Here is a 12,496-nt window from a genome sequence, read left to right as displayed (position 1 = left end):
CATGAAATATATATATATATATATATATATATATATATATATATATATATATATATATATATATGAAGATACCAGATTCAGAATGAACAGCATTGTGGTATCAGCTGTATCTCGTCACGCCTATTGATCACTTTTCTTTTTCCAGCTTAATCAAACGTGAACTAAGCATACTTTCTACGAAAGGAATACCCATATGTGGAGCAAGAGAAAACAGCCAAATGATAAGCATAAACAATTAACTCAACATAAAAAATATACAAAACTATATGAACACGCAAACAAATATCTTCCCCTCCCCCAAAATCCAAAGGAGACTTAACGAGAAATTGTGGGTTAGCACCCTCTTTAGCCATCGTAAAGAAGAAGAAACGTAACGTGATTACATAAGGAAATCGATAATAATAGCGCCCAGCAGCAGAGTGAACTCGTCCCCTGATTGAACTAATTCAACGAAGCTGAGATTTCTCCGAGTAGTATCTTTGTGTACTGGGGTTCATTAAGAGATGGGTTCCTTCACCATATTTTGAAATCTCTGGATTTAAAGTGCCTTCGTTAATTTGAAAGACCTCTGAAACCCAGAGGTTTTTCTTTTTACCTTCCTAATGGTACGTGACAAAGGATCCAATTCGTAAGTTCCAACAACGCATGGCAGGTTTTATGGAGTCTCCCGATTTCCATCGAGATTTCTGGGCACCTCGCTTTGAATTTCAAACCTAGTTCGTACATTTTTATTTAATTACGGCCTTATTTACACACACACATATACATACATACATACATACACACACACACACACACACACACACACACACACACACATATATATATATATATATATATATATATATATATATATATATATATATATATATATATATATATATATATATATACATATATATAATTACATAACATTCTTCAAACCTGAGTGTAAACTCTAGACTGTGCTTACATGTAGCTGCGCATTTGTACATACGAAAACACACATATACATACGCGTACATATATTACGCACCATCCACATCAGTCTATCTATTTCCTATTTGTATGCACAAACACTCTAACACCTTCAGTACACACTGAATATATTATGTATTCTCTCCTTACAGGACGGCTGCCTAAATTACTTGCTCAGCTTCCCAGAGGCTCAACAGGACATTCTCGTGTCGTCTTCCGTCTTAGACCGAGACAGAGTTAGACAGACCTGACACGTAAACTATATTACCCCGTAGGTTGGGAGTGGTGTTAGTACCGTCAGTGCACATCACTCGGTGCACTGTAGGCACTGCCGATGGTAACTTAACAGCGTCCCTTCGGCCCCAAACTGCAACCCCTTTCATTCCTTTCACTGTAACTCCGTTCACATTCTTTTTCTTCCATCTTACTTTCCACCCTCTCCTCACCGCTGAATGACCTCATAGGTCCCAGCGCTTGACCTCTGGCCTAAATTTTATATTTCAAATTCAATTCCAGCAGATTTACGGGTGGCATTGATATTGCAACCTGTTATTTGATGAGATGACTAAATAAAAGAAAATACATAAAAATTAGCAATTTCGTTCAAGATCAGGATCCAAGCCTTTAAGGATCATTGCTCCCCCACTCACCCCGTCCAAAAAATTCCCTCTTATTTCAAAAGATGCAGCTAATTACTGCGGTTTGTTATTTTTTAAGGCACTGCGGTAAATCTCGTTTTAAATGAAATCTGAAGAAAAAAGAAGCTCGTATGAAGACGGCAGCCATTAATATCAGGTGGCCAACTTTAAAAGCACCCCCTATCTGGCCACCAACCCCATCCCTCCAAAAAAAAAAAAATATATATATATATATATATATATATATATATATATAAATGCAGAGTTGCATATATATCTCTCATTCTGAAAGCTAGAAAAAAATAAAAAGTACGATATTGGTATAAATTCCCACCCAATTAAAACATGATAATTCATCCACCCTATCACTATGGGTAATTTCCCAGCAGTACTGTTGCATCGGTAATTCACTTTAAGGATAAAAAAAAAAATAGTGCTCTTGAGGCAATATCACAGACTTATCTAACACGTATTTATGAGTTTTCATATCATTCATTGGAAGAACGAAAGAACTGAAGAGAGAGAGAGAGAGAGAGAGAGAGAGAGAGGATGACTACCAGCTGGCTGTCAATCATCTGTCAGAAGCGAGTATCAAAAGCCATTGTGAAAGTCGTGGGAGGTTTTGCTTTAGATGCTTAAAATGCAAATTAAAAACATTGGTGGGCAGAGCTGGGAAAATTTCCTTTTAAAGTCAATTAATTGCTAAAAAAGTTTTCTTTAAGAAACAGCAAGAGAGCTAGAAAATTATAGTTACATAGAACTCTAATACTTTTCTTTGGTAACCTAAAATCGATCACATTTACTTTACAGTTATTCTTTGAAAAACGTTCTTGAAGTACATCATAAATTAAAAATAAAAAAAAATATGCCCAGTTCTGCCCACCAATAGGACCCCGTAGGGGGGTAGTGCCGTCAGTGCAGCTCATGTGGCGCACTGTAGGCATTACTTAAGGGTCTTTGCAGCGTCCCTTCAGCTCCTAGCTGCAACCGCTTTCGTTCCTTTTACTGTACGTCCGTTCATGTTCTCTTTCTTCCATCTGACTTTCCACCCTCTCTAACAAGTGTTTCCTAGTGCAACTGCGAGGTTTTCCTCCTGTTATACTTTTCAAACCTTCTTACTATCAATTTTCCTTTCAGCGCTGAATGACCTCATAGGTCCCAGCGCTTGGCCTTTGTCCTAAATTCTATATTCTATTCTATTCCCACCAATAGGGCTAGATCAGGCAAGATTTAAAGGCCCCTATTAATGAAGCTAGAAATGGTTAAAGCAATACTAATCTGGGTGAATAGTAGAACCCAGCCAATCACGGGGAATATGCAGAAGCTTACCAATCAGGATGAATGTTCAGAACTTTACGTCAGGATGAATATTCAGAATACTGCCAATCAGGATGAATATCCACAGCCCTACCAATCAGGGCGAATATCAAGAACCCTACCAATCAGGATGAATGCTCAGAACCCTACCAATCAGGATGAATGCTCAGAACCCTACCAATCAGGATAAATGTTCAGAACCTCACCAATCAGTGTAAATCATTGAAACCCTACCAGTCAGAATATTCATGACATTACCAATCAGGGTGACTATTCAGAACCCTGCCAATCAGGATAAACCATTAAAACCCTACCAGTCAGAATGAGTGTTCAGAACCCTACCAATCATGGTGAACAGTCAGACACACTAAAGTCAATTTAGTAAGTAAGTACCCTTTCAGGTGGGTTGATACAAGAGTACATAACTATATTTCTGTAGTCTAAATGTTCTGTTTATGTAATTTGCAGCTACATTCAAGTTGCATCCATTAAATGCAACTTTCTTCAAATGCTTGTACTCACCGATTCGGCCATGTCTGGTCGCTTCACTTGGTTGAAACCAAAGTTTCTCTGAAAAGATGATAAAGACTACTTTAATCTTCTTTAAATTTTTGCTCTATCACTAAATGAGCATTATTATTTGCCCATATGAAGTGTAATTCATCGTATATTACTCTGTGATGCATGTTTCTTAACTGGTTGTCCAGTACCATAACCTTGAGATCTATTCACGTAAAAATCAATTTAAAAACTGAGGGAGGAGTAAACTTCTAATTTTCACGGTTAAGAAAAACCTTATCAGCACTAGATGGATCATTTTACACCTCTCTCTCTCTCTCTTCGACGAAGTCTGAGTCCAGCCTTGTCGGGAAAGCTAAAAGGTTATAGCCTACTCTCGACCGCAAGATCTTGCCTCAGGAACACTTCTTCGGACGTAAACTGAGAATTCAGGATTGTCGATGAGAGGCAAATCAAATGAGAGAATTTCCCGGAAGCAAATTCCTGAGATGTATGCTAGTATCGCACCAGCCCCGGTTTTTTGGCCCTGCCCCTACGTTAGGTTAGGTTAGGATGGATTAGGATGGGTTGGTGTAATAATTTGGGTGTGGGAAACATAATGAGATTATTTTCAAGAAAATTCCACGGTTACTTTTTGACATATGGCGTCCCGCTTTTTTTCAGGGTACTCTGTTACTTCTCGGAAAAATGCCGGAAAGTGTCGCCAAACAAACTTCGGACTCTTCACTCGCCTTTCAGTCTAGAATTCAGAACTGAAACGTCAATAAAAGTGAGGAAAAGGGGCAATGAGGCCCCATTGTGCCATTGACTGAAGTTCTGGAGTTGGTGGTCTCTCGCAGAACTTCGGAAAATGTTGAAAAGTCGTTACGTTCTTGGTTTCCATCAGAACTTCCTTTTTTTTTTTTTGCACAATGAAATATTTGGTCTTCTTCATAAATTTTTTTATCGCTTTTTTATTTTGTGATATTGTAATTATCATTCTGTTTAAATTATTAATCTACTTATCATTCTATTTCTGAGATGTATCAGCAAAATTATATGCTTTAGACTGGAAAATCATTGAAAATGCTTAAGGATTAATGGATAGGGATTATCTTTCTAACTTCATGATTATTCAATATGAAAGCTTCGCTACTTTGTCTGGTTATGTGCAACCAATTCTCTTCTATATATTACTATATAGATGCCATCGATCGTCCTGGAGAAAGAGAGAATAGATATGGAAGAAAATTAAGACTTCTACCTGTAAGTAAAGGAAAAGGTAAACAGAGAATACCAGTACCAGTCCTCTTCGAAATATTTGCAAGGCAACTGTATCCATTTCATTCCAGTATCATAAAATTTTCTTAAGTATTTGAATTATACAGTATTGGTAACAGGCATTTCATTCTTTTTCCCTTATGGTCGAGAGAAGGATTAACAGAACTTGATCTGAAATAAAAGAAAACTGACATAACAATTAGACATTTGCAATCCATTATGAGAAGGACTGAAGAGTAAAGCATTCACATGAGAGAGAGAGAGTCACTGAGCAGCAAAGGGGAAAAGAAAGGAGAAGAGGGGAATCCACGAGGGGAAATTCAAGTCCTTCGGACAGATTACAGAAGAAAACAAGTAAGCAATGTGCCGATGTTTCTTCGGCGCAATCGACTTTTCTGTACAGCGTATAATCAAGGCCATCGGAAATAGATTCATCTTTCGGTGGTCTCGGTATAATGCTCTATGAGCCGCGGCCCATGAAACTTTAACCATGGCCCGGTGGTGGCCTGTCCTATATCGTTGCCAGACGCACGGTTATGGCTAAATTGAACCTTAAATAAAATAAAAACTACTGAGGCTAGAGGGCTGCAATTTGGTATGTTTGATGATTGGAGGGTGGATGGTCAACATGCCAATTTGCAGCCCTCTAGCCTCAGTAGTTGTAAGATCTGAGGGCGGACCGAAAAAGTGCGGACGGACAGACAAAGCCATCTCAATAGTTCTCTTTCACAGAAAACTAAAAAGGTCATCAAAGGTGAGGCAAGACAAAGAGATATAGCCTGTTAGCTTTATTTTTACTGGTGGGGAGGGCGGGGGTTGGGGGGGGGGTGGCAAGTGCGGCTTCTTTCATCTTCAGAAGGACGTATCAGGCCGACGAGGTCAGCATTCACTTCAGTTCTGCGTGAGATATATATCGAACATTGTTTTTATGATGCTGGGAATCTTGTTTCAATCAGTTTCCTATTACCTTACAGTCCATAGTTCCTCATATTGCAATCTCCCTTTTATTTTCTTATTTCCAAGCCGTTCCCCACCATCCCTCTCTCTCTCTCTCTCTCTCTCTCTCTCTCTCTCTCTCTCTCTCTCTCTCTCTCTCTCCAGGGACTTGCCCCTCGCCTTAATATGAAGCTTTCTTTTCGTAATGCCGGATTTCCTCTAATTCTTCTTCATTCAAGCGCTCGGAGGCCACAACTGCGAGATCTCCTTTTCGAGGAAAGGAGTAAATTTCCTCACCTTCTCAGCCACGTCCTCACCCTCTAAATCCACTTGAGGAATATCTCATCCACTCGGACAACTTGTGAGGGTCGAGAATAATCGCTTTCATCCGACGGTATCATCCACTCGACCGAGTTGTCACGTCTTCAAGTTTTTTTTTTTTTTTTAGTTTTCTGTGAAAGGAAACTATTGAGATGGCTGTTTGTCTGTCCGTCCTCAGATCTTAAAAACTGCTGGGGCTAGAGGACTGCAAATTGGTATGTTGATTATCCACTCTCCAGTCATCAAACATACCAAATTGCAGCCCTTTAGCCTCAGTAGTTTTTACGGCTATATATTCTTTCAAAGCCCCACCAATCAAAAAGAAGAAGAAGAAGAAACACATTCAGTAAATTCTTTCCTGGTCAAGGAAGGAATCGCAATGCGACCTTTGCGTCACCTGGCTTTCTCTTCCAGATATGATAAATGCATCACTCAATCTACTTTCACTTAATTTACTTTCACTCAAGCTGCTTGCATTCAATTTGCTTTTACTCAATCTCCTTTCTCTCAATCTGCTTTCACTCAATCTCCTTTCACTCGATCTCCTTGCAATCAATCTGCTTTCACTCAATCTCCTTGCACTCAGTCTCCTTTCACTCGATCTCCTTGCAGTCAATCTGCTTTCACTCAATCTCCTTGCACTCAGTCTCTTTTCACTCGATCTCCTTGCAGTCAATCTGCTTTCACTCAATCTCCTTGCACTCAGTCTCCTTTCACTTGATTTCCTTGCAGTCAATCTGTTTTCACTCAATCTCCTTGCACTCAGTCTCCTTTCACTCGATCTTCTTGCAGTCAATCTGCTTTCACTCAATCTCCTTGCACTCAGTCTCCTTTCACTCGATCTCCTTGCAGTCAATCTGCTATCACTCAATCTCCTTTCACTTGATCTCCTTGCAATCAATTTGCTTTCACTCAATCTATTTTCATTCAGTCTGCTTTCACTCGATCTCCTTGCAGTTAATCTGCTTTCACTCAATCTCCTTGCACTCAGTCTCCTTTCACTCGATCTCCTTGCAATCAGTCTGCTTTCACTCAATCTACTTTCATTCAGTCTGCTTTCACTCAATCTACTTTCACTCAATCTACTTTCATTCAGTCTGCTTTCACTCAGCTTACTTTCACTCAGTCCACTTTCACTCAATCTGCTTTCGCTCAGCCTGCATTCCCTCAATCTGCTTTGATTCCATCTCCATTCATTCAATCTGCTTTCATCTAGTCTCCTTGCACTCTACCTCCTTTCACGCAAACCCCTTTCACTTTTTGTCACAGGGTTCCAGGAACTTTCTTTCTCAAGCCCATTGCTAGAAGGGGGCTCAGGAGAAATCACTGGGATGGGAAAGGAAGGCTTTGGACTTTCCTCCCTCCATCCATCGAGAGATTCCTTTAATGACCTCAGGCTCCGTTGCCCGAGGAAAAAATGGCTGAGAAATGTGAGCTTTTAGTGTAATTATCTATTTTCGCCAACGTGTCAAAATACTCTCTCGCTGTGTGTGGCGTTGATATCGAATTTCGTCTCCGTTTTAAGGTGAGTTCATATGTCTTGTGAATTCTCTCTTTCTTAATTATGACACCTGTTATTATTATTGTTATTATTAATTATTATTATTATTATTATTATTATTATTATTATTATTATTATTATTGAAAATGAGCAAACTATAGTGTGGAATATGCTGATAAGACCACTTCCTTGCAGAAGCTTCCACAGAACAGAAAAAAAGAAGTGGTGAAGTCTACGATTTTGGACTAAATGTTTGCATAAATAAAACGTTTTTTTACGTCTATCTCATAAATAATTTTTTTTCTCTCTCTCTCTCTCCTAATCTACCGATATAGGGAAACAGAAACAATGTTCCAATTCTTTACCGGTCAAAGATAAGATGGGAAAGGTATTGCGAAATGTAAACCCATTTTAATTTTTGTCGAAACAATATCCTGCACGAAAGAGAGGGAGGGTGTGGGAGTGTCGTGGTTGAGAGAGAAATATGTAATATTTGCAAATCATGTGTCTCGGAAGTTTATCAGTGTTTATTTTTCTTCTTTTTTGCAATTTTATTTTTGCGCAAAAACGGTAGCACCATGCGCGAAAAAAAGAGTTATCCTTGTTGGTTTTAACTTGCATATATAGTAGTTTGAAAGGTTTTAATAATTTTCTCCTGGTGGTCAATTTAACGCAAAATTCAACCTCTTGGTTACAATAGTATGGCTACCAACTAAAACAAGTAAAAAATATGCCGAAGTTTCTTCGACGCAATCGAGTTTTCTGTACATCGTGTAATCAAGGCTACCGAAAATAGATCTACCTTTCGGTGGTCTCAGCACAATGCTGTATGAGCCACGGCCCATGAAACTTTAACCCCGGCCCGGTGGTGGCCTGTTCTATATCGTTGCCACACGCACGACTATGGCTAATTTTAACCTTAAATAAAATCAAAACTACTGAGGCTAGAGAGATGCAATTTGGTCTGTTTGATGATTGGAGGGTGGATGATCAACATACCAATTCGCGACCCTCTAACCATAGTAGTTTTTAAGATCTGAGGGCGGACAGAAAAAGTGCGGACGGACAGACAAATAGCCCTCTCAGTAGTTTTCTTTTACAGAAAACTAGAAAACGATAGCTGGCACCTCTTCATTCCAGCTTCAGACACTTCCGGACGTCTTTAAGAAATTTCGAAAAACTCCACATTATCTAAAGGGGATCTTCTAGCTTCTCCGAACGAGGCTTAACCAAGACTGATGAGGCAAAAGGGGCCTCATCTCCCCACGGATAAACGAGGGAAATGAACGAGTTTCGTTTTATACAGAAAAACCTGAAGTCGACGGGAAAATTTAATATCAAAACGATATTAAAAGATTATTTTTCAAGATTCCGGCACCAGTAAGGAGAATCAAAATGGGCAGCAATTATTATTATTATTATTATTATTATTGGAGAAACAAATCCATAGTTATGTAAATGTACATATACTGAAAGATAATTCTGTATAGACAGCTTTTGGGAATCTGTTCGATTCCCCTTTTCAACAGATTCCCGAAAGCTATCTGTGCAGATCTCTCTTTAAATATATGTGCATTTACATAACTCAGGATTTGCTTCTCCATTTGAAGACTCATGCTACTGTGGGTATTTTATTATTATTATTATTATTATTATTATATTATTATTATTATTATTATTACTCAGAAGATGAACACTAATCACATGGAACAAGCCCACAGGGGTAATTGACCTGAAATTCAAGCTTTCAGAGAGTACGGAGTTCATTTGCAAGAAGTATCAGAAGAAAATAGGTAATACAGAAAGAAAAGATCAGTTATAAGAGAAGAGAGAGAGAGAGAGAGAGAGAGAGAGAGAGAGAGAGAGAGAGAGAGAGAGAGAGAGAGAGAGAGAGAGAATAATTATTTGTAAATATATATATATATATATATATATATATATATATATATATAGATAGATATATATATATATATATATATATATATATATATATACATATGGACTAATGATATTTTTGTAAAATGATTGACCATTCCACAACGCAAAAGAAGTAACAGGGTAATAGGAAATACAGAGAAAAGATCAGTTACGAGAGAGAGAGAGAGAGAGAGAGAGAGAGAGAGAGAGAGAGAGAGAGAGAGAGAGAGAGAGAGAGAGAGAGAGAGAGAGAGAATAATTTTTGAATATATATATATATATATATATATATATATATATATATATATATATATATATATATATATAGAGAGAGAGAGAGAGAGAGAGAGAGAGAGAGAATGATAATTTTTTTTTGTAAATATACAGTATATATACATATATATAGATTAATAATTTTGTTTGGTAAAATCATTGACCATCCTGCAACATGAATAAATAAATAAATAATATATATATATATACATATATACTGTATATAAATATATATATATATATATATATATATATATATATATATATATATATATATATATATATAGAGAGAGAGAGAGAGAGAGAGAGAGAGAGAGAGAGAGAGAGAGAGAGAGAGAGAGAGAGAGAATGATAATTTTTTGTAAATATATATTACATATATATAGATTAATAATTTTTTTTTTTTTTTGTAAAATAATTGACCATCCTACAACGCGAATTTAGCGGTCGTAGGGATCAACGAACAGCAGGCTTATTGAAGCCGTTCTCATAAATACCGACATCATTTACAAATTGAGGCTTACGGTTAATCAGGCAGTTTCCCTTTGCGAATAACGATCTCAGGTTTCAGTAGCCTAATGGTGCGTCATTAAAACCGGATTAATATCTTTCGTTATTGGAAGAGGGAATAATTTTTGGAGACCAAAAACGTGTATAATCCATTGTGGTTTATGTGTATATACCATATATTCCTATATGTATATATTTATACATATATATGTATATATGTGTGTGTGTTTTGTGAAACATTTTCAGTTAAAACAGAATTCCATTTAATAAAAGGAGCCCATAAAAACGCCAAAAGGTGGAAAGTTAATTTCTACCTCTTGGCGTCTTTATGGGCACCTTTTATTAGACCTATGTATATGTATACATATATGTATATATATACATATGTATCTGTACATATATATGGGTATATATATATATATATATATTTGTATATACCGACATAAATATATAAGTATGATGTATATATATATATATATATATATATATATATATATATATATATATATATATATATATATATATATATATATATATATATATACAGTATATATTTATAATATATAATGGAATTATTTTTGAAGATTAATTACACGTATACTCAACTGTGGTGAATATATATACATATACATATAAATACACTATATATATATATATATATATATATATATATATATATATATATATATATCTCTCTTTTTTAAAAACACGTCTCTTCCAGAGGGGGTTGTCCTCACAGATCTCTGCAAATTCTTCGGGGTGAAGCTGCTAGCCCCAACACCTGCCCCTCACTAGCTGCAACCCGCCAGCCTCCACTGATCATCGGAAAGAGAGACAAATGAATATTTATAATAGGCGTTGCAATTTGGGTGAGGACTAACCTTGTAATGAGTTGTACACTGGCTGTTTACCAAAGCTAAAGTGATGCTTATAATATGTTTTATGATTAATCACGCCATTAAGACTTGATGTTCAAGAGATTTTGAGGAAGGTTGAGGGAGATTCTGAGGGAGATTGAGGGAGATTTTGAAGGAGATTTGGCGGCCTCCTCTACGCAAGCGAAGCGAGCTCGAGATTGAGAGAGAGAGAGAGAGAGAGAGAGAGAGAGAGAGAGAGGGAGAGAGAGGGAGAGAGAGAGAGACTTGATATCTAAAATATATTGAAGATCTGCTGCGCATGGTACAGCCAACGAACTGATTTGATTAATGAAAACATCAAGTTATTCAAGAAAAAATTAAATGCAAAATAGTAGCCATCTGCTCTCTCTCTCTCTCTCTCTCTCTCTCTCTCTCTCTCTCTCTCTCTCTCTCTCTCTATATATATATATATATATATATATATATATATATATATATATATACATACATATATATATATATGTATCTTCTTCTTTTAACGTGCTTTTATTCCCATTTTTGTATGGGGTAAGCACGATGCCTTCTTTTGAAGGACTTTTTGATTTGGCTTTGGGGTAGACCTGTGGTCTCGATCGGCTGCCCTGCCTGACATCGCTTAGACCCCGGTACGTATGTATCATGTATCATACCCGACCCAACGCCCTTTCTTCCCAGCAGCGAGAAGTTATTGCGCGGGTATGGCGAGAGTTCGAGACGTGTGAGATGTTTGTTATGTTTTTAGAAGGTGTTGTAGTGGCTTTGTTTTGTGTGTGTATTTAGTCTGTAACATCCATTTGCTTTTTAAGCAAACCTATCCGTTGATTACATATATAATCCCGGGATGTCTACACGGATAGCAAAGTGTCTGCCTCTCTGACCAGTCGGCTGCGGGTTTGAACCCGCGCCACAGACCTCTACGAAGTCCGAGGCTGCTGCTGTAACCGACTGAGCCACCGAGGCTCTACATATATATATATATATATATATATATATATATATATATATATATATATATATATATATATATATATATGTATGTATATATATATACATATATATAAATGGGAATTATTGTCGGTGCCAAGGATAGAAATTAAACGCAATCATCAGTTAACTTGATATACGGTTTTACTATTGCTTTCAGTAAGTACAATGGGAAGAATTAAAGTGGTGAATAAAAACAAAAAAAATAAACAACATAATAAATAATAACAAAAAACATCGACCTATCACCCCGAAACGAAGAAAGAACACCCAACAACGCAGTACCAAAAGTTGCGCCCCAGATCTCGAACATTCCTCGCATAACTCAAACGCAAATGACAGCTTTGAATTCCCTCGAGACACGAGGATATTATTCGAGGAAAAATATATGTATATATTTTTCGGATAATCCACAAAAGTAACACACAAAAACAGTCGTGGATAGATGGCAGGACGTGTTTTCATTT

At 37.0% G+C, this 12,496-nt stretch overlaps 2 protein-coding genes across 2 annotated transcripts in view; both read right to left on the bottom strand.

Annotated features, from left to right (window-relative positions):
- The window catches only part of LOC136832922 (uncharacterized protein DDB_G0287625-like), a 176,797-nt gene that overhangs the window by 245 nt on the left and 164,056 nt on the right, over positions 1–12,496 (bottom strand). The window contains exons 2-3 of the mRNA XM_067094581.1: positions 6,346–7,105; positions 3,435–3,482 (exon numbers count right to left, since the gene is read on the bottom strand). Coding sequence (XP_066950682.1) covers positions 3,435–3,482; positions 6,346–7,105 — 808 coding nt within the window. The remainder of the gene's footprint in view (positions 1–3,434; positions 3,483–6,345; positions 7,106–12,496) is intronic.
- RpS21 (ribosomal protein S21) overlaps positions 1–12,496 on the bottom strand; it is a 73,267-nt gene that overhangs the window by 53,193 nt on the left and 7,578 nt on the right. The gene's annotated exons all lie outside the window — the stretch shown is intronic.

The sequence above is a fragment of the Macrobrachium rosenbergii genome, chromosome 50, assembly GCF_040412425.1.
Source record: "Macrobrachium rosenbergii isolate ZJJX-2024 chromosome 50, ASM4041242v1, whole genome shotgun sequence".
Lineage (NCBI taxonomy): Eukaryota > Metazoa > Arthropoda > Malacostraca > Decapoda > Palaemonidae > Macrobrachium > Macrobrachium rosenbergii.
The sequence above is the reverse complement of the archived record's forward strand: the minus strand, read 5'-3'. Positions and strand labels throughout refer to the sequence as shown.